The 26,039-nt window shown below is 47.6% G+C and overlaps 1 protein-coding gene across 1 annotated transcript; it reads left to right on the top strand.

Moving 5' to 3' along the window:
- Positions 1-67: 67 nt before the first annotated feature.
- On the top strand, positions 68-24,442 carry Agbe (1,4-alpha-glucan-branching enzyme). The gene is made up of 15 exons (XM_077694399.1): positions 68-494; positions 3,921-4,087; positions 5,328-5,443; positions 6,444-6,569; positions 7,942-8,086; positions 8,203-8,293; positions 9,168-9,377; positions 12,360-12,603; positions 12,701-12,799; positions 14,004-14,114; positions 16,304-16,475; positions 20,151-20,335; positions 22,223-22,353; positions 23,047-23,164; positions 24,288-24,442. Exons 1-15 carry the CDS (start codon positions 400-402, stop codon positions 24,333-24,335), a joined length of 2,058 nt encoding a protein of 685 aa, XP_077550525.1. The 5' UTR covers positions 68-399; the 3' UTR covers positions 24,336-24,442.
- Positions 24,443-26,039: the final 1,597 nt, after the last annotated feature.

The raw sequence follows: 26,039 nt of genomic DNA, 5'->3' as shown, positions 1-26,039 counted from the left end.
TCTCCACTGCCACCGGCACCGAGTTGGGCGGTGCGCCAGCTGCGATAGCAACAAAGCAACAAATCCTCCCTGTTCTGTGATTCAACTGCCCCAACTCGCCGTGGGGCTGCAAGAGGCAGGGGCAGCGTTCGTTTTGTCGGGCAGGACACCTGGCGGTTGCCGGTTGCTAAAAGCTCACCCCATTAAGAAATCTCACCCGTCGTGGTTGCAGTTGCCAGTGGCCCTTCCTCCGTGCATCCATAGCTCGGAAATACGATGGCTGGGGTGTCGTAATCAGTTCATGTTCGCCAAGGCTGTGATAGGCCCTGTTTCGCGGCGCGTTTGAAGCGCCCTTCGAGGGATCCGGCCGGCTCCGTCGCGCCTAGGCTACGCCCCCTCTCCAGCAGCTGCCTGTCAACGATGGCATCGTACATGGATGTAGTGGTTCCGTGCATTGACAACTTGCTGAAGCACGATCCGTACCTCAAGAACCACGAAAATGAGATCAGACGGAGGTAAGCTTATGACCTTGAAAGTGACATTCATGCTTCGGTCTGACGCGATGTGGATTGCGGCGACTTCACGCGAAGTTGTTACGGCCTGTGCGTGGGCGGCAGAATTGAATGCGATGGGGTCATCTGGATGCAGGCACCTGTAAAGCGCGTGGCGTAGTACATAGTGCATCTACAGCGCACGCTTCCGCCAAAACGTTGCCCGGCATTCGCTGCTATTCCGCGACATAGGCGTAGTGCCTTTGGGGGTCTAATTATTTCTCCTCAACGATAACAATCACAGGTACACACGCACAAATTGAAATGGTATGAGCTAGTTGAGCGAAGTGAGAAAGGAAGGCCCGCAGTCGAATGACAGAAAGATCACTGAGGAAATTTCTCTTTCCCGTGTCTAAATAGGAATTTTGAAATAGGAAAGACAGCTGGGAAAACATTCGCCCCAGGTGGGATTTGAACCCACAGCCTTCAAATAGCGTGTCCGATACTTTACCACTTGAGCTACTAGACGGATGCACGCACTCCTTTTTACTTTCTGGTGTATTTATGTGTATGTAAGTGTGTCCTACAGTCAGGAGTGGTAGCCAATGCTATTTTCCCTATGCCCTCTTTAGTGTTATCTATCATTCCTTTCAGTGTGTATACGTATATTCCTATTCTTGTCCAGAGTTCTCACGCAAAGTGCTTTTACCAACTACCACTGGCACCATGGTAAACAAAGCTCATGATATATATATATGTGTAGAATATAAATATATGGGACGAGGGATTCTGTAAGAACACACATCAAAGATGCAGCTGCTTGGAGGTGCTTCATACCACTGAATGAGAAAATTGTTGTTTTTGTGACACAGGGATAAAGAAATCAAGTTGAGAAAAAAATCAGCCGTGATCAGAAAAGAGTCGTCTCATTAATATGGACACCCTGCAATATGGACAACATTTTTCGCTACCAGTCTCTTGCCATGCAATTCTGCCCTGTTAATATAAACCCCGTAGTCCGGATTATGGGCGGCTATTTTGGGGACGAAACAGATAAATACAGGGATTTTTGTCTTGTTATTATCGACACGGGTCCACAAAGCAAAAAGAAAAAAATGATTGGTGAACCTCAGAGGCCCCAGCGCGGGTCAGGAATTCACTGTTGGCTGAAGCATGCAAAACAGAAACATGCATTTATCTTGGAACACACTTCTTTCCCTACCATCGAATCAGATAGAGAATATTTGTGATCAGTGAACAACCCCCCTAGGGTAATGATGACCGGGTGACACCCTTTTTTTATTAAACAAGATTGCCCACCGCGGCATACGCCAGAAAGAGCAAGTCCTAAGGCCCAGGACAAGATACAGGATGATAATAGTGCGGGCCAATATTTGCTGCACATAAAAGGCAAGGCTGTACGCTTCTTTGGTCAGTTAGGCGGCGGCAATGGCTGGTGTTATGCGTAAATGGACCGAGCTTCCCGCTGAGCTAAAAAAAAGGAACTATGCCAATTTAAAAGTCGGACGCTTTCAACATTTGTTCAATACGTGAAAAACTGGTGTAAAAAAAAAAAAAACCTTGGCATTGATCTTGTTAAGTCTACAATGCATGCAATTTTGAAGGAACCTTTTGGAAGCAACCTCTAATTCTTGCTGGCAGCGATGCCTGTAGTTGCAACAGCTAGAGGAGGTCCTGAACATATTGGGTCTTCCTCAACATAGAGGAAGAGACCAACGTCTGGGAGCCTGTGAGAGATGAGCAGGTCCTGGAGGTTGTTGGTGGATCCGCTCAACAGTCACATCTACTTGAGGAGAGCTCTGCGCCGACAGAAGCAGCTGATGAAGACAGACAGACCAACCATTACTTGGTGTGAAGCTCACCGCGGCTTGGAGATGGCCATCGCATACCTTAAACAAGAGGGACACGCAGAACGCGCACTTCAAGTAGCCGATGTGGTGAGCTTGCTAGACACCACAGTAGAATCTAAGGCATTCGGGCAAACCCACATCTTCTCATTTTTTTGGCTGGATAAATCATGCTCTTTTCTGAAACGATTATTTTTTAATGTTTGCGTTTTTGACCCTGTTTCCTTATGATAGACAACTCACATTATGGGCGATTTTTCTGGGGAACGAAGGCGTCCATATTAACAAGACATGACTGTATACGCACACACACACATACGGTGAATCCTCGTTACAAATAATTCATTCGAATTATCGCTTTCATCAAAGTGTCATGCAGTCCCAGCCCAAATGCATACATTTTGGACCGGATTACTCAAAGCATGTCGATAGCTTGCTCCACTTGCAATGAACTAGCAAGTTGCGGATAGCACTCGAGGCGGCGCTCATAGCTGGTCACTGACCGCTTCAGTGATGGTGGCTAAGTCACTGGAACCTTTCCAGTTCCAGTGACTTCATTGGCGGCGTGCCTTCGCTTTATTTTTCCCTGCTCCCCGTCTTGTGCTGAGCGGCTGGCTGTCTTCGTTGCCATTCGCTATGGCTGATGGCCATGCGCCCACCGTCGCTCCAGCTACGGACGTTGAATGAGTAGTTTTAGTTCTTGGTGGCCCCAGTGAGGAAGGTGGGCAGCCTCGCGATATACCTAAGGTGGCACAGAAGCAGGAGAGCCTCCGTCTTTTTGCAAAGAAAAGAAGGGCTTGCAGGCGGCTGAGCGTGAACAAACTAACCGAGGCCTCGCGCCTGGTAGAAACAACTGCCATGCCCATCTTGCTGCCTTTTCATTTGCCTGAACAAAGATTTGTTTCACTGACCATCTCAAGCCCATTTCTGCAGAGTTGTCATGGTTAATTCGGCCGTACTTACTGAGCTTTCGTAGGGCAGTTGCGTATGTTGAATTACTGATTGTATCGAATTTTCTCACTGTCCTGTTCCCTTTGTAACAATGAGGGTTTATGGTGTATATATGTTGAGTGAAAAGTTCGACACATGGAAACGGGGAAATCACTACGTTCACTTGTGTATTGGCCAGTGGACTAATTTTCACCAGAGTATGCTAAGTATGGATAGAGTGATAGGAGTAGTGCTTAGAGATGGAGATAAAGAAGAGTGATAGGATTAGTGCGTAGAGATGTGAAGCGGGAGTCTTGAACTCTCGTGGGTCCAGCTCAAACTAAGATAAGGAAGTGGAGTTGGGCTAAACACCCAATGCGGAGAATCGACAGCTGGTGGGCCACCAGGGCAATGGATGGGCTATCGAGAGACGGGATTGGGAGGGAGGGAACTCAATGGAGGGATGGAATTTGGTGCCGAAGAACGGACCCTGAGAGCGCAGGATAGGAGCAGTTGGGAGACAATGTGCGAGGCTTTCGTCCTGCAGCGGATGTAAGAGGGACAATCGTGATTGTAGGGGTGGCAATTTTACGAAGATTTCGTTTATCACCATATTTTGTTGTTACTAAGAAAGTGTTTGTATTTTTCCCAGGTACAAGTGCTTTAAGGACCAGCTTTTGAAGATTGAAAGCAGCGAAGGGCTGCTTGACTTTTGCAAAAGTTACGAGAGGTACGGGATCCACTGCTTACCAGACAACTCGGTCCACATCTTGGAGTGGGCCCCTGGTGCCGAATCGTTGTTTCTGCGTGGTGACTTCAGTAAGTGCCGCCACAATTCAGGGCCATGTAGAATAAACATCTCTTAGCAGAAATCGAGTGCTGTTGTGGCATCATTTCTCTGAGTGCAAGGAGGTAGAACACTGCGAGAGGCAGCATCTAACCTTGATGTGCTTTCAATGTGTTGTTTATAATTATTTTAGTTCAGATGCGTTGCATAAAATTGTGACTTTACTAAGTGGGTTCACAACCATGCGAAAGAGACGTGCTGGGGAGATATTTCATGCCATAAAGATAGGATGTTTGTTGTTCCGAAGTCCGGTGTCAATCAGGAACCCAGTTGCCCAGGCTCCTGGTGATTTCGCAGTAGGCTTGGCAGAGTAAGGCCAGGCCATCTTTTTTTCGGATTATTCGGCCATCTGCCGAATAATCAACACCCCCACTTACGAGCCAAAGGCCTGTCCCTTACACGCGCAGGCAAGCAAGCACGTGGTGGTGAGAACTCACACCGACTCCAAAGGGGCTGGGGAAAGGAGGCTTTTAGTGAGGAGCAACACTACCCACAGTGATGCGTGACAGAGAAATCTCTTCCGTGCAGCTAGATGAAAATAATTACTCCTCCTTTGTCCACTACAAACGCAATCCTCATAATTTGGCAGGTGGGGCGGTTTGCCCTTGCAGAGGAACGTATTCCCACGTCACTCTCCAGCCAGACAAGCTGTCTACCGAGCATGCTGTAGCAAATTGACGATGACGATAGTGTAGTATTGGCAGCGCTGCACCTCCATACAGAACAGCGTGGCTATATCCTTTCACATGCAAGGCAAGGTCTGGTCGCTGACCTGTCGAGTGGACATTACAATGCTCTTCCAATCGAGCACTGTTTAATGCATGCTACAATAAATGAAATACGATGCTATTACGTAAAAACGAAAAAGCATTATATTCAGGAGTGTTGCCTCTTACAAGCTTATTTTAAGGTTTTTCTCTGTACTCATCTTTCTACAAACCTTTCCCCGGGTTCTAGCAACATGCATTCCTACTAAACTCAGCGTTGTCAAAAGTGTACATAGCTTGGTTTATAGCTCTCATCTCTATTAAAAGCATTCATGAGCATAATAATTGGCACCACAATTTAGGCCTTGTTTTTCATGGTTAGCGAATGCAGTGTGTGCACTCGTTTTAAACCCACTGTTCCTCTCAAAACACCAAGAAGCAGTGTGGAAGAAGGCGTAAATTAAAATTCCTTTAAAAGGTTACACCACGTGACATTTTCCAACAGATGGCTGGGAGAGGCTGACCCACCCTTTCAAGAAGCTCCCCTTTGGCAAGTGGGAGCTGACACTGCCCCCAGGTGATGACGGCAGCTGCCAGCTGAAGCATCTGGACAGAGTCAAGGCAGGTCACTCGTTTGGTTCGCAAATAACTCCCTGTAGGTTACTGTTGACCACTGTGCGTTCACTTGCGTCAAAGAGTAACGGGTTCAAGGTTTATATTGCATATTGGAATGAGGGTGGGATTGAAGAGGTAATTTCGCTGCTTTGCAAATCTACTGACCTCCATTTCAATGGGGAGCATCATTGGCACGTGTCTGATTTTCTGCATTTTTGAGCTTGAGAAATAAAACCAAGGCTCGAGGCATCCCATAACAAGTGAAATGAATTATGGAATGTATGCTAGCTTTGGCAGGTTTGCTTTGGTATACGGTTACTAAACCCAGGTCACTGTATTTCTTGGCAGTAACTGGTTGATTCACACTTGAGTGGACCATTGTGGACATATTCCCAGTTATTGTATTTTCCTAGGTGCTACATTGTGAAAGGTAATTCCCAGCAAAGTTTATTTTGCTCGTTATACGTTGGAGTAAATTCACTTCTTATATGCGAGGGTAAGACATTTTTCCCTCTTCCTACAATTCGATTTTGCAGCTGCCTTATTAAAAATGTATCAACAAGTTTCTGCCACTGTGCTTTCATGTCAGGCTGTGGAAATGAAAAGCACTGCTTGTCACTGGGAGCATTGCAAAGGGCGTGAAGAAGTTTTCTTGGTCACTGGCCTGAAGCCATTTTTGTTCTTATTCTATCCGTGCAGTTGAATACGTCTGTCAGTGCGTTTTGCCCTGCTCAGAACAAATGTGTGACCACTTCTCCCCTGTGTGGCACACATTTGAAATTGTGCGATGTGCTCTATTTTACTCTCTCCTCTACCGCCACTGTCATGGAGGGTGGGATCAGTGTTCCACTTCTCTCTCCCTCCCGTTCTTCCTTTTTAGAAAGGAGGCGGTTCTGATGACAACAGGCTTTGACACATGCATAGATGCCTTGCTTGATGTGACGTGTGCATCGTGTTCTGCGTTAAAAGGGAGTGATCCGTGATGTGTGCACTACCCCCGTCGCAGATTGTGGTCCTCAAGAAATCCACGGGAGAACTGTGCGACCGCAACAGCCCCTGGGCCCCCTACGTTACGAGGGAGCCGACCAACACGCTGTACAGCCAGCGCATCTGGAATCCCCCAGAGGCGGAGGTGCGTGCAGTGCAGCCTGCATCATCACCATCATACTCGTCGTCGTCGTTGCCCTTATTTGTTATGAGCCGAAAGTGGTGCTTGCAGCCTTCCCTGGCGAAAAGGGGTGGCTTTGTGCTGCTGTCGCATGCGTTGTGTACTGTAGACTTGTGTTAAGCTGTATTTGCCTCGAACAGCTGACCTGTCAGGTTAGCCAACCTGATGCAGGTCGCTTCATCATCATGCTGAGAGTAGATTTAAATTATGAAATGCTGCCAGCATCTCTGGTACCAGAAAAGTGGGCACAGCAGTGTTTGCTGCAAGTTCTTGCAACGAGCGATAGGGCGGGGGATGGTGGAAACGAGCCACAATAAAATTGCCACAACAAAATTGCCACACACCCCAAGCCGTGCTCTCTCTCTCGCCCTCACTCCCTTTTTGCTGCTTTATGATTTTTCAGGAGAGCCTGTATTTAATAGCGAGGCACGCATGCAGGCAACCATGTGAGTGCGCCGTCACTGGTTACGTCAGGCTCCACGGGATGGCAATACATGTCCGTGCTAAGCACATGACTGTGTTGCACATTAACAAACTCTACCTACCTGAACGCAAAGTAATGCCTCGCCTCCTATGTGGGTGTGATTAATGGAATCTCTGTTGACACCACCGTTGAGAATCGGGTTGAAATGGAGCAGACAACGCACGCCAGTGTGTGTTTGTGAAGAAATTGACAGCTAAACTTTTCAATGAATACTGCCTATAGCGCAGCGCGAAATTGTTTTTTTCTTTGTGACATACAATTGGTGAAGGAACAGCTATGTAAATTTTAGGAGGACTTCGCAGATATTTTTAATAAAATCCTTGTTGGGCCTGAGAAGTTGTAGTGAGCATCTGGATGTTTACTTGCTGAACGAAAAATCTATTGAATGGTTGTAAAAAGTGCTGTTCAAACATATGTGCTTTGTTGACCTTTGGATCAGCTGAATTGACTTTGTCTCTTTGTGTTTGTCTCAATGTGACCATGGAGATAGCACGCTGCTTTTCTTTGATCAAAAGATTGGTATGCAGAATTAGCAAATGAGCCAAGGTTAACAGAACCTGCATTTAATTAGACTAGGTAATGAGGAAAAGCCTAGATAGGAATGGAACTGCTTGAAGCAATTCCTTTTCTCACTGGCCAACATCATCATGTTGCATGACATTCATGGTGGAGAGAGGACAACATTGCAAGAGTTTATGCAACTGAGACAGAAAAAATACTAAAAGGAAATGACAGAAGGAGTTTGTGACATTACAACAGAAATCTCTCATCCAACAGCACATGTGCGGTATATTACAATTCTTGTCGTGAATCTGTAAACTTCTGACATCTCGTTCATCTTGTGTCTCACAGCGGTACAAGTTCAAGCACCCCAAGGTGGCACCACCCAAAAGTCTTCGTATCTACGAGTGCCATATTGGAATTGCGTCTGAAGATTACTGGGTGGCCAACTACAAGAACTTCATGGATAATGTGCTTCCGCGAATCAAGCATCAGGGTACGTCACCGCTGAAACAGCGATTATCGAAGTACCTGGTCTAGTTGGCCAGCTTTTGCAGGTCTTTTGCTTTTCAAACTGAAGGAATAACCTTTTTTTTTTTTGTGTGCTTTCAGGTTACAATGCTATTCAGATCATGGCCGTAATGGAGCATGCCTACTATGCTAGCTTTGGCTATCAAGTGACAGCCTTTTTTGCAGCATCCAGGTGAGAATTGTGTTAGCACACTCATTGTTGGCAAGCACTGGACGGCATAATACTTGGGATACGGTAAACGGAACGCTGTGACCCCCACAAAACTTGTGTAGTTTCTGTGGCTTGAACTTTGTATGCACCAGTGTGCAATGCAAAGTCTAAAAAATGCTTTTTAAAAAATTAGTATGTTTACGCTTGTTAAGTATGTGTTAGATCCTGGCTGCAGTGGCTGTTTTTCTGGTGGAGACAATGAACAATAATGCCTGTGTGTCGAGATTTCAGTACACGTTAAAAACCCCCAGATGTTCTACATTAACCCTCCACTGCAGCGTGTGTCAGAGCCCAGGTATAGCTTTGGTGCGTAAAACACCTCAAATTTCGACAGCATTGAGTCATGCTTTCCTGAACTGCCATGTCCTGTGCAGCTCCGGACCACTAAGCCAAATGTTCCCTCATGGTAGCCATGATCAGTATTGATGCTTTGATGATGAAAAACATCGTTCTTTTGAGGCCTCGTGAATGCTGGCTTCAAACCAACTGCTCGTGCATAGCTTGCATGCTTCCTCGGAAAGCGGTACTGCTGCCTCAAGTATGGGCAAGTAGCGCCATCCAGCGGCAGCCAGGAAAAACTTTGCACACGCCAGACGATTTAAGCACTTCCGCTGCAAGTTACAGGATAAAGCCAGTGACGGCGGCATTTTTCATCACGTTTTCGCTATTTCTACCTTATTTTAAAAGCTAGACATAAGAGCGGTATATTCGTGTTCTCGGCGAGCTAGCCTATTGACCTAGAGCAACTTATATATCTTTACTTCAGTGTCCCTTTAATGTGAGCCTGTGTACGCATGCACTGGTGCGTATGCCCGACGTTGCCTCCTCTTCCCAGCTGGTACGGGACCCCCGACGAGCTGAAGGCTCTGGTGGACCGTGCACACGAGCTGGGCATCTATGTGCTGCTGGACGTGGTGCACAGCCACGCCTCCAAGAACACCATGGACGGCCTGAACGAGTTCGACGGCACCACCAGCTGCTTCTTCCACGACGGGGGACGCGGCACCCACTGCCTCTGGGACAGCCGCCTCTTCGACTACACCCAGTGAGTTGGACAGGGGGGCCCACCACCGACCCCAAAACTCACTCCCCCCGTAGAGAAGGCTTCGTGAAGGAGAACATAAGCAGGCTGGGTGTGTATCTAAGGAAGGAAGAGCTCGTTTTTTAGTTTTGCCTGGTATCATTTGCAGGATGCCACTCATCTTAGCAGCTTAGCTCTTTCGTTACCACACCTATTCATATGGATCACCAATGATCAGTACTTTCATAGCCGATTTCCACATGCTGTTTCTCATGCACTCCAGTGGTTAGCCTAGACACTGTACTTTTAGAATTAGGTTAAATTTTCCCACTTCCACAGCATTGAGATTTTTGACGTTTTTTTGTGAGCTGAGGAACATGTGTTGCTGCGAAATGGGGCGAGACTGCTGCACTCGACACAAAAGCATGTTGCTCATGGTTAGGTTGCATTACCGTGAAATTTTCTTTGTAAAGACTCTCAGCAAGGCAAATATCAAATTATGCCGCCAGCTTTGTAATCCGACAGCATTGAGAGGTGATAATTACATGAAAATGACACCTGTTGTTGTTTAGTAAGTTTACGTTCAGAGAACGGGTAGCTTTATTCCGCTAAGGCTCATTTGTGAAGGTCTCCCGCATGTCTAACAAGTGGATCTGGCCTTTTCATGCAGCTTGCCACAGTTTCGATTTTGTTTCTGTGTTGCAAAACTTATATTTGGTGCTACTACGCAGTTACCCAACTTCAAGCGGATTTGCAATGGCACTTTCGTTGCGTACAACTGTTCCTCGAAAAAAAAATTCTGCTCGTGATTTCACTTCACCCAAGCCTTACTTCTGCGATAACAGCTCCAGCTGAAAGTCAAAAGATAACGCCAAGTCGTCTGATATCAGTTCAGACAAGAAGAGCACTTCAAATCGGCTTCGTCACGCGACAGCTACTTGGTAATATAATTTAACAACGTATAGTAGATGCTTGCTAGGCACAGTACTCGCACATCGCACCTCATTCCTGCAAGCAGGGCTACAATAATGAGTCAGAAGATGATAGCAAACTGCAAGTGAAAGTTCTGACGGATAAGTGATGATTAACCGACAGTAAATGTCAACAAACATTCATCACCAAGTTTTGTTTCAACTCCAAGCAGATTTCTTCGCATTGCATGCTTGCCGTGAATCTTGTGCCGGCTTTGAATACAGTCAGTCATTGACAAGGTGTTTTTACATAATGTGGGAAGAAATTTGTGCCTTTAATAGTGTCAAACCACCAGATTTCTTCCAGGGAACCATCCGAAATTGCATATTTTCAAATATACGTTAGGCTTCATGCAAAGTTCAAGCACGCGTGCTAACGTTTTTTTTATTTATCTTACAAACTGTTATGCGCAACTCCAGTTTTTTATAGGACGTGTTTTTAAAATGTTTATTTACAAAATATATATTCTAACTAATCTCTCGTTAACTCGAAGTCATAAACTCTGCTGGAAATTTCGCGATAAGTGGAGTTCCGAGTTAAGAAAAAATTATGAAAATTTGTGGCCAGGTCGCGGAAACAAGAGCTAATGCCTGTAACAAAAGATCCACTGCACGGGGGAGCTTTCATAATAAAGGCAAAGAAATTCTCAGGGAAAACGAACCTTTATTATTGTGGAAGAAAGAACAGCGTGACGCTCGCCTGTTTTGCGTTCGCATCTGGTGCCAGAAAAGCGTTCATGAGCTGCTTAATGCTTCGCATCAATTGTTGGTCGCCACCGCTACATTCTACCTTATTGCGGAGCAGGCGCAGCGTCTTTGTTGTTTCTGTTGTTAGTGGCGTTTCTTGAGGTTCGTCTTCGTCCTTATGGTCAGATGCATCGTCCACAGCTCTCTCAACAATGTAGGCGTCGGACAGCATTCCAGTTAAGGGAACAAAAGCCTCATGCAGCGTGAATTTGTGTGACAGCTGCATTTGGCGCGTAAAAGCTAAGCATTAGAATAAAGACATTAATATTAGCTGTATGTAGCGGACTTTTCCTTGTGTCCTCTCTGTCAACATTTCGGGATATCCATGTTCCCCCGAAAAAACGTTTCGAGATAAAAGGGGGCAAATACATGGCGCCTATGAGAAGTAAATGCACGGCGAAAAGAAGTTTAAACTTAACCTATAGTTTGAGATATCTGAGTTTGAGTTAATGAGGGATTCCTGTATTTTCTACTATCGACAGTTTCTTATGCACTTCTTTTTTGTCATTTTCTGTCATATCTGGACGAAAGTTTTGATTTTGATCATTTTTTTTTCGCAACCATTATTTATGAAACCATTTTAAGAATGGGTGTAGTTGGAAAGGGCACTGAATCATCTGCATTTTTTTGTTGCTGCAATATGTGCCTAACCAATATGTCTAGTACAAGAAGTGTTTTCTTAGACCCCATAAATTTTTGTCTATTTCCTGCAGTAACAAAAGGGTTAACCAGCAGCTGGTTATATGTGATCATGTGGAAAAAAAATTCCCCCGCATTTCCCCGAGGGGGAGAATGTGAAAGTGCGAATGCACGGTTGTCGGCCCGCTTGCGGTGCTTGCGCTCGGCCCCCGCAGCCCACCGCCTCGCCGCCTTCTCTTCCATCTCTTCCATCGGGTTTGTAGTATCACATGTACACCACGCAGTTATCAAGCCGCTATAACGCCGCTGAGTCGCCAACGCACGCCGCTGACGACGTAGTTTGAATGCGTTAAAGATATAAGGCGCGTCACTAACGCTGATATCACGTCGCGTCCGTGGCTTGGTCGGTAGAGCGTCGCGCTGCGGCCGCAAAGTCCGCGGATCGAAACCTGGCGCCGGATGCTGTTTCTTTATAGAGGAGCACTGCGGACGCCGACGCCGCCGCCGCCACCGACGCCGGCGGTGGATGGTTTGGGGTCGCTTATAAAGTGCATTCGCACTTAAAAAGTATCACACAAAAGAACATGTACGTGGGTATGCTGTGAGCCAGGATGGCTGTTGCGCAACAGGATGGCGATTCCTATTGCAGGATGGAGACCCTTCGGCTGCTGCTGTCCAACTGCCACTGGTACCTGGAGGAGTACCAGTTCGACGGCTTCCGCTTTGACGGGGTCACCTCGATGCTGTACCACTCGCACGGCATGGGCCACGGCTTCAGCGGCGACTACAACGAGTACTTTGGCCTCAACGTGGACACCGAGTCCCTCGTCTACCTCATGCTGGCCAACCACGTCATCCACACGTTCCACCCAAACGCCATCACCATCGCCGAGGTATGCTGGTGTTTCTCCTCCCACTCGCTCATTATTGACCGTAGAGTGGGCCAGAGGATGTGCACAGGAAAGCAAGGGGTGCACGTTGTTCTTGCAGGACGTCTCCGGCATGCCAGCACTGTGCCGGCCGGTGGATGAAGGTGGCGGAGGCTTTGACTACCGGCTGGGCATGGCCATCCCCGACCTCTGGATCAAGGTGAGCTGCCCATGCTTCCGGCTGACTTGGATGTCATTCAAGCACGGAGAAAGTGTGCGGGGGTGACGGCAGCGTAGTTACTGTGCCTTGTGGTAGAGTGTACACAATGCGTGTGGTTCGAGATTGTTGTGTGTGTAGCCACTGCCTCAGGTGTGAGGAAATGCACAAAAATGAAAATTGCACACGTCTACGCAATGTCGGCCACATTGTTTTGCATGCAGGGTGCATGCGCACAAGAAACAAACTTTATTGTCAGGAGCAGCACTCAGTGGAGCCAACAAGCTGCCATTCACCCCATCCCACAGTTGCCACCGGTCATCAAGCTACAGGTTCAACGTGTCACCTGTTTGTCAGATTTCGGAGAAAGCGAGAATGAAGGAGCTGCACGAAGTATATGCAAGGTCTTGCGGGATGATGGGTGAAATACTCTTTTCAAGGGAAACTTAGCCGAGCTGGTAAAATTAACACCACCAGATAATGTCTCCAGCAGGCCAAGAGGCTTCACGTCGTAACATGCGAGAAAGCTCATTTTGCAAAACAGGTGGTCGCGTCGCATCTTGCTGCAGAAATTTTGTTGGGTCATACCAGTGCTAACTTCATGGCTCAATAGCCCACTCTTGATGAGAAAGCAAGTTTTCTTAGCAAAGCAGCAAAAAAAGATCAGCATTTCCTGAAAACTGTTGCAACATAATGCAGGCTTGTAGCTTTGGTGTTGAACGAACGATGCACTGCGTCCTTCAGGTGTGTGGAGAGATCTCAAAAAAAAAAAAAGAAAGAGCGCAGCTTCGTAGATTAGTTGGTCATAGGTGTCGGGGTGTCTTTAGGTTACAGGTGAATTTTTATCAAGTTCACAAAGAGTTATGACTGAAGCGGTAGCATGCCATACTGAGCCCGCTGCACTGCCTCAGTGGGTGAGGAGTTGTGCTGCTGAGCCCAAGGACGCGGTTTCGATCCCAGCCGTGGTGGCCGCTTTTCTAGTGCAGGCAAAAAGGGAAGAGCCCGTGTGTGCGAGATTTCAGCGTGCGTTAAAGATCCCCAGGTGTTCAAAATTAATCCGGAGCCCTCCACCGCAGTGCGCTTCATAGCACAGGTGTAGCATTGGTGCGTCAAACTCCAAAATTTGAAATTTGGTAGCATGCTGCAGCCACTATTTTGCATGGGCATGTCGTGTTGACCAGTGAGTGTGCCCAAAATGCCTGCGCAGCTTCTGAAGGAGATCAAGGACGAGGACTGGAACATGGGCCACATTGTGCACACCATGACCAACCGCCGGTGGCAGGAGAAGACGGTGGCGTACGCAGAGTCCCACGACCAGGTGGGCTGGGGAGGGTGTGACTTCTCCTTCCCTCTCTTCTTTTTTTGCTCTAAAATTCTGAGGGGAAACAAAAGTTTGAAATTATGCTTAGGGGCAAGTTACCACTTTCCTACCCACAAAAAAGCAGTGCTGTTGGGTAGTCTAGCAAATAATTTTTTCCCGGTTGAAAAAAAGTATGCAACATAAAAGTGTATGGTATCGAATTGTATAAATGTCAATTTTCTTGGCACTGGTAATTGTTTCAAACAAATTTTTGTTTGAAAAAGAAACAAAAGCTGTACAGAAAAGCTTTGGGACAGACATAAAAATAAGCGAAAATGTCAGTATTGCTCCACACACAAAAAAAAACACAAAAATTTGAAGATTTACATTTTGTGCATATACTACCTGCAAATATCAAATGCATAACTGTAAAATTTCTTGACTTGCAAAAAAAATGTTAGCACTTGTGGGTTTCATGCCCCTGCGAAGCAGTTCCTCGAAGCATAGGTTGGCCACACACACAACGTAGTAAACATTGATTTTCTCCTCCACTCTTTTTTTTTTTTTTTTTTTTTTGTAGCACAACTTACGGTTTCGATACTTTTGCATTTTCTGGGGCTTGTGTTGAACCAGGGGTATCAGGCTCTGGGCCGATTTGGCGCAGTGTCACTTTCGGTGCTGAAATCCGATGACGCAACATCCTCCGAGTCAGTGCTGCTAATGTAATTCAAAAAGTCTCATGTAGAATCGTCCAAGTCGCTAACAATGCAACGTTTCCGGGTCGCCATAGCGCGCAATGTCGACAGTGTCTTCCTATTACCGGAGCGCCTGTCACATGACACCGGTGGCGCTCTAAAAAATCGCAGAGCGCAAAAAAAAAAAAAAAAAAGAAAGAAACAAATCAAAGAGTAACTAAGTGTCTCTACCGCTCAGTAGATGGTGCCAGCTCTTAAGCGCACTCAGAAAGCACAAAATTCGAATGGGATAACATCAAAATTTGAACTTTAAAGTGTCGGTAGTATACGGTTGATTTGAATAGGCATGGGCAGGAAGGTGTTAAGCATGCACATGAGAATGAGATATGTAAAACCACAGATAAGCACCAGCTCACATGCGTGAGGTGGGATGTTGGCTTGCATTGACAGATCTGCAAGTGGCCGAGACCACGGAGAAAGAAGTATTTGAGATTTGAGAAGGAGAATCTGCTGGGCTGGGACAGCGCGGGCGGGCGGCGTGTTAATGTCACTCTCTGGCGAGGAGGAAATGCAGGTTGTGGAGCAGCACAACAGATGGCGCGTCAAGCGCGTTGCCATAGTTTACATGTTCTTCTATGGATGCAACGCACAAAAATCGTAATATCATCGGATATGTTGTAAGAATTGCCAGATTTCTTTCTGTAAAGTAAATAAATACAAGTGCTGGACATTTTAGCAGCAGTTATTAGTAAATACTGCCCTAGTTACAAGCCTTGCCGCGCTTGAAACAAAGCACTAGAAGGAATCCCGGAGCAGTCGACGTCTGCCGACAGCACCTTCTCGCCACGAGGGGTTCACTCTCGCCGCTCCCCCCTCTCGCAAGATTCTCAGATTTGCACGCGCTTTTCATGTTGCACAGGCAGGGTGGGGAAGTTAGGACAGTCTAAATATGAACTAACGGCACGGAGGATAAGGACCATCATTCACTGGAACTGATCACACCCAGCTTCTCAACCACGTTTTTTTTTTTTATTGTAGGTTTCGCGTTCTAAAAAAAATCAAAGCCTCTTCGTCTAACGACAACGATGTTTGAAAGGCAAAGATTTCTTCCGCCGTAAACCGACTCCAATGAAAGTCCAGTCGCGTGAAAGATTCGTCGGTGTCGTCTACCTATGACGGCATCCGGCTATGCACTGATTGACCTTGAACCGGCGAGCCTTTTCGGAAAGTGCGCCACGCACATTTCTCTTTGGCGCATCGCGAAAGAGGGCACGCCGGTGCCGTGCCTGGCGCCGTGACTTTATCATGCCGCCGGAGTAAGCCCTGTTGCGTCTCCTCAATAATTCTTGCTCTGTGACCGAGACCATCCATTTTTGTCCTTTTATGGCGGGTGTAGCCTCGGCACATAAAGTCTCAGTTTGAAGCTCTCCAAGTACCAATTCACGGGCACTATGCTGGAAGCTGGGCCGTTGACGAGGCCTGACGCCTTGCTCGGTCGCGTGGTGCTCGCAGGCCCTGGTGGGGGACAAGACGCTGGCCTTCTGGCTGATGGACAAGGAGATGTACACCAACATGTCGGTGCTGACCGAGCTGACGCCGGTCATTGACCGGGGCATCGCGCTGCACAAGATCATCCGCATGCTCACCCACTCCCTGGGCGGCGAGGCCTGGCTCAACTTCATTGGTGAGTGACCCCTCTCTGCTCCCCTTTCATCATTTGCCACTTGGGACTTTGTCATTGATAGTGATCGGGGTGAAAGGTGAACAGACGGGCTGGCGAACGACGGCAACCTGCCCGAGGTTACCTGTCCAGTCGCCTTCTGTGGCTTGTTTGGAGGATGGAACGAAGCTTTTTTAATGATGAGGAAAGATGAGTGCTCAGGATACGTTTTCCTGTTAGATAGATAGATAGACACAACTTTATTTGAGCCATTGAGGTCATCGTTGAGGCGGCCTCCGACGGGGTGGTCCCTTATTCACAGGACCCATAAACGGCCAGCATCTCCAGGCCCCGGGCCACTAGGGCCGCGTGGGTCGTTGTGGCGGGGCTGGACCGTAGGATCTCCCATCGTTCTTTGGAGGAAGGAGGTAGGGGGGTGTTGGTTGGGGATGGGATTTGTGGGATGGGGGCTTTGACTGACGTACACTCTGCAATGACGTGTCGCAAAGTGCCTTTTTCTTGGCGACAGAAGGGGCTTGTGTCTTCCTATTGTTGTGGGAACATGGTGTGTAGCAATGTTGGGTGGGCCAGTGACCCCGCTTGAATTCTTCTTAATATTGTCTGCTCTTTCCATGTTAGTGTACGATGGGGTGCCGGCAGTGCACGCCTGTCCTCCCTGTACATTTCTGTTATCTCTTTGAAGCTAGTGACAGGAGTCGGGTCGTCTTCTCCTCCACTCGCCTCCTCTTGTGCCCTGCGTACCATCTCTCGGGCGTAGTAGTCTGCAATTGTGTTGCCAATTAATGAGGAGTGAGCTGGTGTCCATACGACCTCGACTACCATTTCTGGTGGCTCTCTCTTGTTCATAATGTTTGCTGCCAAGGAGGAGATCGTGCCCTTCCGGTAGCTGCTGTAGGCCTTCTTGCGGTCAGGCGACCTCGACGCGGGTTGAAGCAGCGCTAGTGCCATGGCCACTTCTTCCGCTGTGGTTGGGTCTCGTGTCCTCGTGGATGCCGTGGTAATTAGCCTGTTTTGAGACGTTACGGCCACTGCTGCTCTATCGCTTCCCTGTAGTAGGGATGCGTCCGTGTACAAGACGTGAGGGTTGTCGCCGAATCTCCTCTCCAGAGCTGCTGTTCGCACCTTTCTTCTTCCCTCGTCCTCTCCCAGCGTCATATTACGTGGAAGGGGCTTCGACGTGATTTTTGCTTGCCAGTGTTCTGGTATGAGGCCCGGTGTTGGCATCAGCTCGATCTTCCATCCTATCTTCTGGAGGACCCTTCTGCCGTGTTCGGTGCAGCTGAGTCGCATCCTCTGGTTGGACAGGTGGGCTTCCACAAGCTCGTCCACGGTGTTGTCGACTCCCATTTCATGCAGCCGTTTGATGGACGTGTAGATGGGGAGTCCCAGGGCTTGCTTTGTTGCCTTTCTTATAAGTATGTCTAGTCCTTCCCTCTGTGTCTTCATTAGTTGCAGGTACGGTGCTGAATAGGTGATTCGCGAGATGACGAAAGCCTGGACAAGGCGGATTGCGTCGTCTTCTTTGATGCCTCGATTCCTATTGGCTACCCGTCTCAGCATACCCAGTACCTGTTCCGTGGTGGTTCTGATCTTGGCAAGGGCTGCGTCCGCTTTACCGTCGCTCCTCAGTATGAGCCCCAGTATACGGCATTGTTAGGTGGGCTTTATCTTGATTCCGTCTATTTGAACAGTGATTTGACTCCTGGTCTTCATGTTAGCACCCGGTTGGACTACTAAGAGCTCGGATTTTGTGGGGGCACAGCTCAGCCCGCACGACTTAGCGTACTCATGCACCGTCTTCGCTGCTTGCTTCAATGTCTCTTCCATCCACCCCTCAGACCCTGCTCTGTTCGTCCATACCGTGATATCATCAGCGTAAAATGCATGGTCGATTCCTTCAATCTGTTTCAATAGTCGTGGCAAGGGCAGGAGAGCGAGATTGAACAGTAGAGGTGAGATCACCGATCCCTGGGGTGTGCCGCGCTCGCCCAGTGTTATGGGGTCCGACTTGGTTCCTCCTATCGCCAATGTTGCCATTCTGCCCGTTAGAAAGTTTCTGACATACTGGAAGGTCCTGCCTCCGCATCTCATTGTGTTAAGGTTCCGTAACACACTGGCGTGGGTTACGTTATCAAACGCTCCCTTGAGATCTAAGGGAACGATGGCCCTTGGTTCGGCTCGCGTGGCCTGTTCGACCACCAGCTCGTGAAGTTGAATCATGATGTCTTGGGTTCCGAGATGTTTTCGAAACCCGTACATGTTGGCCGGCATTTGTCTCGTGGCCTCGAGATGTTCTTGGAGTCGTCGCAAGACCATGCGTTCCATTACCTTGCCGACACAGGATGTCAGCGATATCGGCCTCAGGTTGTCCACCGACGGGGGTTTCCCAGGTTTAGGTATGAATCTAACTTCAGCTTCTCTCCGTTCGTCCGGCAACGTCAAGGTCTCCCAGGCGTTGCTGGACGAATGGAAAGAAGCTGTAATTCACTGTTGCGAGGGGTTATACGTCGAAGATACAGTAAGTCCAGTGGTGTAACCTTGTCACTGCAAACTGGCGTGGGAAGAGAAAAATAACACCCATCAGACAATGGCAGAATTTAAAGTAGCTGACACACCAAGGCCAAACAGAGATGCGACTAATTAATGTTAGGGGCAAAAGCGCTGTGTGCAGCTTTCAGGTGGGGATGTGGCCGGTATTAAATAGGTCTTTTTTAAATATAGAGTCCGAAACCGGGGGTGGTGCTCCTACGTGCATTTATTGTATAGTACAACATGTGCTATTATAGCCGGTATTCAATGGCATGGAATGCATGCAGGCAACCAAGTGTGCGCCGCCATATCTGTGGCCAAGCGTCTGTTGCTAGGCGATGTTGTGCGCACGGCCCGCAGATCAGGCACCCCTCCTCTCCTCCATGCAACCGTGTGAGTGCGCCCACGGCCGGGCTAGAGCAGCGGCGTGCGCGCGTTAGTGGCGGAACTTTACGCCGAGATGGGGCTGCATTGTTCTCGCCGCCGCTGCCGATGCTGCGAAGGCCGTATCAACACAGCGCGCGCCGCCGCTCTAGCCCGGCGGTGGTGTGTCGTCACTCGTTACGTCGGGCTCCGCGGGATGGCGGTACTTGACCATGCTAAGCAGGACTGTGAAACACATGACTGTTTCACGTTACAAACTCTACCTCACCGAACACGAAGTATTCCCTCGAGTTCAATGTGAGTGCGATTAATGACATCTCTGTTGACGCCATCATTTAGAATCGAATTGGAACAGAGCAGATGACGCACGCCGGTGTTTTTTCCGGTGTGTGGGTGCAATGGCCCAAGCCACGCCGTGTCCTTGGTGCATCGGCCATGTCTGTGGCCATTTCCAGTGTTGCCAGGTGAAGAAATTGACCGCTAAACTTTTCAACGAATAGCACCTATTCCAGCTAGATTTAACGCAATACTAATGTCCAAAGAGCCCATGCTTGTTATAGCCAGAGTTTCGAATGAGCAGAGTAGCAGAGTTTTGTTTAGGTGATGAATGTTAGTACATTGCATTCATTCATAGCACCCTCCCTCTTTGAATGAACCTGGGTATCTGCCAGTGCTGTTCCAGTCTTGGGGGGACCGCCCTCATTATTGCCGTTGCCTATCGCGCACACACACGCGTTGCAATAGTGGCACCACGCATGCATGCAGGGAACGAGTTTGGGCACCCCGAGTGGCTAGACTTCCCGCGCAAGGGCAACAACGAGAGCTACCACCACGCCCGGCGGCAGTGGCACCTGGTGGAGGACCCCCTGCTGCGCTACAAGTTCCTCAACAACTTTGACCGCGCCCTCAACGCTGCCGATGAGAAGTACCACTGGCTGCCCGCCGATCCCGTGAGTACTTGGAGGGGCCGAGAAGGGCACAATGCGAGGTTAGTTTGGTGAAGAGACCGTGTCATCCCGATAGCAACGGTACCAATTTTATCGCAGACTTCAAATGAACAGTGGAGATATTAAGGGACACAGGTGAAGCAGCTGTGGTGGCCCCCCAGGTCTCTTTAACATCTGTCACGCACTAAGCCTAAATCACACACACACACCGCTCCGAACAACCACACCAACCCGACTCCTTTATTCCCAACACTCCACCCTAACCCCTCACACTTTACTCCTTCCTCTCTTCTCCCAGTCCCGATGATGATGATGGTGCCCTCACGTAGCGCCCTCTCTCGGCACTCCCTGCTTCTGTCATCATCTGCGCCATGCCACCCTCGCACATCACAAAATCCTGCTGGTGTGATTGGTGACTGCTACAAAAAAAAAAAAAAAAAAAAAAAAAACTTGAGTGGGCGATTGTATAGTGGGGCCCCTGGTTCTGCATGATCCTGTTGCTGGAATGCTAACGTGCAGTATTAAGTTCACACTGGTGGCTGTTTGTAGTGGTGGCGTCTGTTGCGTCACTGCTGCCCATGTTGGGTCACTGTAGCGCGAAGTCTGAAAGTGTTCTATGTATTTTTCTAAATTTTTTAGTTAAATAGACATTTCCCATGACTGGGATGCAGCTGAGTGAGCCACCGAAGGCTAGTTTGTTAAAAGTGAGCTAGGTTTTATTTTGTTTTCACGGACCCATTGATCTAATTGGCTGACCTAGTCATCAATGTTGTGTAGAATAGGAAACCTGTCTGTATATCACTCCCCCCGCCCCTTTTTTTTCCCCTCGTACAATATTTTCCGTACACTGGCAGTCATTCCTGAATTTCGTGTGCCTCGAGAACAGTGGTGACACTAACCGTACTACAGCCTAGGTGGTCCACTTGTCAGTACGCTCTGGGCAGACTTGTATCTGATGCTTAGCTGTGTTTAATGACCCGTATAGTGCTTTTTCTTTTGTACATAATCTTTCATTCTAAGAGGAGTCCAAAATTCTGTGGCTTTGATATTCTCATGGCTCCGTGTGAGGGAACACTTGTGAACCGGTTGTAACTGTTTGGGATTGACCCCAGTGCAGGCAGTTTCTTGCATGAAAACATTCATCCGCACTAATATGGGGGCTAGTTGGTACCGATTCAAAGTAAGAGAACACTGCAAAACCATGCAAATGTACCCCCTTGGTTAGGTGATGATGCATACGTGTCGGCAGAGAATAAAGAGTGCACAAAAAGAGAGATCGTCGAAGCTTATTGGATTTGCACCAAAGCTGACGATCGCGTCTGTGCACCCTCTGTCAGATTATCCTGCGAAGAGATAAGGCTGATCGAAAACGAGTCTCATGTGCAAGCAGCAAGTTTATTTTGTTCTTGTCTTTTCACCTCCGTGCCCACTTGTATATACAGTTGATCCCGCATATATCAAACCCAGATATATCAAATTGTTGCATTTATCGAACAGTCTAAACATCCCCTACATACATGTTTTGCACATGTATGTTTGGCGCTTGCGCCAATTTGTCTTATATTTGGGGGCGTAAGCCCTGGAATAAATTAGTTGTTAGTTGCGCTCATCCTGTTGTCTCCTCTTTGTGTCGTCGTTCCGCGCAATCATCATGGCGTTTCAAGCATAAGAAAATATTTTATATATCGAATTATCGATATATCGCACTATTTTGCGATCCCCTTAGAGTTCGATATGTCCGGGATCGACTGTAATTGCCTGTATTTTGTGTGAATAAATCAGTTGATGGTGCAATTTCCTTGTAAATGTCCCCTGCGTGTCTTATGCAAACAGTCAGTGCCATCCAACGTGACTATCTATCCCACTCCCCTCCTCTTCCAACTCTGCCAGGCCTATGTGAGCTGGAAGCACGAGGACGACAAGGTGGTGGCCTACGAGAGAGCCGGCCTGCTCTTCGTCCTCAACTTCCACCCGTTCAAGAGCTTCTCCGACTACCGAGTGGGCCTGGACACGCCGGGAAAGTATCCTTGCACCCGGGCCACTCCTTCTTGGGGAACTCTATTACCTGCGTCCTGCTGTCCAGGCTTAACATTGGCAGTGCGCTGGCCTTGCACGAGCTTCGACAGTCGCGTCACCATTCACTTTCAGGTTGCGATCGAGACAGCAGTTCATGAAAAAAAATGCTGCCGCTGTTTTTGCCTGTTGACTGCTGTGTGTCCGTTCACAGGTGATTTAAGCCCTGCATACCTAATGAAGGTTATGTTGTCCAGGTAATGAATCTCACTTAGAGGAATTGAAGTGGAAATTTTAACAGACTTCGAACACTATCTCAGCCGAAAATGATTTGAGGGGAATGGTTCAAAATGGAGGAAGTGAGAGGATAAAAAGACTCGCGCTGCATTTAAAGATTTGGTTGGAGAGTTCGGGTCATTCGTGCAAATACAATCACTTGGCCACGAGTCTGAAAGGTTGCACCAGGCTTCAGATTTGTTACTTAAAAAAAAAAGTAACAGCATTGACAATGCAGTGCCTCGCTAAACTGATATTTCCCACTGAGAGAACGTGAATAGTTTTTGTGGTATGTCTGGTATTTTCACTGTCTGGCTATTCGGCCATTTCTAGCCACTTTCGCAAGAGTGTCATTAGTGTGGCTTTGCCGCACTAGCTTCAAACCTGTCTCCTCAGCTTCCTTAATTAACCTGGAAACACAACAGATACAAAGTCGTCCTGGACTCGGACGCGGAGGAGTTTGGGGGCCACAAGCGCATTGACCGCACTGTGGACCACTTCACCCTCAACGAGCCGTACGCGGGACGAAGGCACTCCATTAAGGTGCGTGCCCTTTTGGCTTTGACGGGCTGCTGGTGTTGCTGAGTGCCCGTGGTATCGATTAAACAGTGAAACACAACAGGTGGCCTGCGGTAGCGATGCTTCTTTCACTTTTTCTCTGTTAATGCAGGTTATAAAATGCCAGTCTCGAGAGGGCTATCCACACTCATTTTCTTCTCGTGGCATTTTATTATGCACCTTACCAACTTTTTGTCGGCTGTCGCTTTGAAAGCCTCTCATTCCCGTATTTTCACGCCTGCAACCCGCACCAATGATTGACAAATCGCAAAATTGACAATGATTGACAAGTCAAGTTCAGGTGTGGGCAATATGCGAATTTCGTCTCAAAATGCAGGTTCGCCGCAAAACCGCACTGTGATGAGTGTTTAGCCACGAGCATTGCAATCCTCCTCTTGCTCTGTTTTAGCTGACCTATTGTTAAAAACGAAATTTTTTTCCTGTACTTTTTTTTTACTTGCCTTTGTGTGCTTGCCGTTCCATTGTCACGTGGCAGAAATGAGATGGGAGTTTCCTACAGCCTAACAGCCATCTGCAAGTAGCGAGCTCAGCAGATGTCTTGCCAAATAGCAATTAGGGTCTGTGGATGCCATTATTTCCCTCAGACATGCACTTATTAAGCACCGTTAATAACCACTGATATGTACCGTTGGTTACCTGAGTACGTGCATCATAATTCATAATTCTGAATATGTAATTGTGCAGTACTCTGTTTATTTTTAATGAAAATTGAGCATTTGCATTACACGATCGGTAAAGCCGATAATTTTCAGGGACAGTTTTGCTTCTCTGTGGGCGTAACATTGTGTTGCAGGGTAAATGCAGGAGCAGGTTATAGCATTGAAAATACAGTATTCATATCTCTCCTGCAGAGCCAGGGGACATTTGTGGATTTATCCTCACAGTCAAGGTTGCTACAAAGTGTTGCTCAACTAGGGCAACTCAAAAGTATGAGAAATTAGATCCGAGTGCTTCTTGCGTTTAGTTCTTTTCTACGTCGTTCCCGGCTTCAGATGCGGGCGGCATTTCAGAATACTTGGTGAGGTGGCGCTGCAGATGGTGAGAGCTGTGTGGTCTTGATACAGCAGCTTGTGTTGTTGCCTTGCAGGCCTACATTCCCAGCAGGGTTGGGCTCATCTACGCCAAGGTGGACTGACACGTGCCGGCCATGTACCTGCAGCGGAGCGCGATATTTTTGCAATAGTTTTTACTGCTTTTCATGCTTAGGGAGCGTTAGTTCTCAATAAAGCCGGTGCCATAGCAGGGTTGGCTTGCGTCATTTGTGTTGGTCGTGCACAGCGGATTTTCGAATGAAGAAATAAAAAAAAAAAAAAAAAAGCCCGCATATCTGCTTGCTTCCCCCGGCAAGCGTCATTGAAAGACTATAGTTGTCTGCCATGCCTCACATTAAACTCCTGCTCTGCTCTTCACTTCCACCCCTTGCACTCTTCCCTCCCCCTTTTGCAGTGAATTAATACATTTATTTGATGCAGTTCAATTTTCCCCGCCTTTTGCACTGCTCATGCACCACTCATTGGGACAGGAGACACGTTTTTCTGCATCTTTTGTTTCTTGCTCTGCCTGGAACAGCACAGGGGGGAGCTTTTCTCTTTGTGCTTGCTTTTATGTCACACAAGCGGGGCTCTTTATGCACCATTTTTAACGCATTGCTTTTTTTAAGCGAAGCTTTCTATGCCTCACCGATGGCAGAGGTGCCCCAGGATCACTGCAAAAAAGCCAACTTTCTCCGACTATAATGATGATGATCATGCGTGAAGTATGAGATGGTTGAAATGCGAAGCTTTCTCCCATCAAAAGCCAATATCTTCAAAGTCCAGGTCATTAAACCCAAAACGCACTGCAGGAAAGCCAGCTTACACAAAGGCACATCAAGTCGCCTCAAGAAAAAAAATGCTTCTCGTTGTCAGAATTCAATCTGGGCCTCTTGCATTATGCAGCCGATGTCTATCCGATTGCACCGTTCCGACACAGCTGGAGCAGGATTTTGACTTTGACTTGGGTTGCATAGGAGGAAGCTTTGTGTTTTAACCATCTTAAGAAAAGAGCTTTGATTTTTAACTTGTTCTTGTAAATACCATGCACCCAAATGAGGGGTATTGTTCTTGGGCAAAAGAAGGCGGGTGCTCTCTACCAAATGTACTTGCGTTTTGTCTCAAATGCACTTGAGGTTTTCTTTGTGCTAAATAATGGAAGCATGTAAGATTACACCAGCAGTTTCAGTAGTTTTAAACAGTTCTGCCTATACAGTAGATTAAGCCAGTGCTTTATCTACTGTATAATTCAAGCTCGGATAATTCTAACAAATTTCAAAATTTTGGTTGTCCCATTATTTTATCAATTTATTTTAAAGCCACTTAATTTAACCTCTCCATTGCATAAATTTGGTTAATTTGCACTTTTTGCTCGTCCTTGCTCGAAAATATCTGCTAAATTTGCTGCTTTTAGCTGCACATTTGTGACCTCTAAAAGTCTCAAATAAAGCCGATTACCTGCATGTGGATTGAACTGGCTACCCTTGCTGGCATTGAAAACATTGCTTTGAACGCTCGTGCAAAGACAAAGTCGTCATCCATTCGTGATTTTTTCAAAATCTGAATATCGCTTCAGTACTGTGTGGGAATGTTGTATTATTAAATGTATGAAAATCTTGATTGATTGTGGGGTTTAACGCGCCGACGCAACGCAGGCGATGAGGCGCGCCGTAGTGGAGGGCTCCGGATGAATTTTGACCACCTGGGGATCTTTATCGTGCGCCGAAATCTCGTACACACGGGCGTTTTTACTTTTCGCCTCCATCAGAAAAGCGGCCGCCGCGGCCGGGAATCGAACCCGCGACCTC

The sequence above is a fragment of the Haemaphysalis longicornis genome, unplaced genomic scaffold (assembly GCF_048455015.1).
Source record: "Haemaphysalis longicornis isolate Haplotype H1 unplaced genomic scaffold, Haemaphysalis longicornis Haplotype H1 scaffold_12, whole genome shotgun sequence".
Lineage (NCBI taxonomy): Eukaryota > Metazoa > Arthropoda > Arachnida > Ixodida > Ixodidae > Haemaphysalis > Haemaphysalis longicornis.
This window is presented reverse-complemented; position numbering and strand designations above follow the sequence as displayed.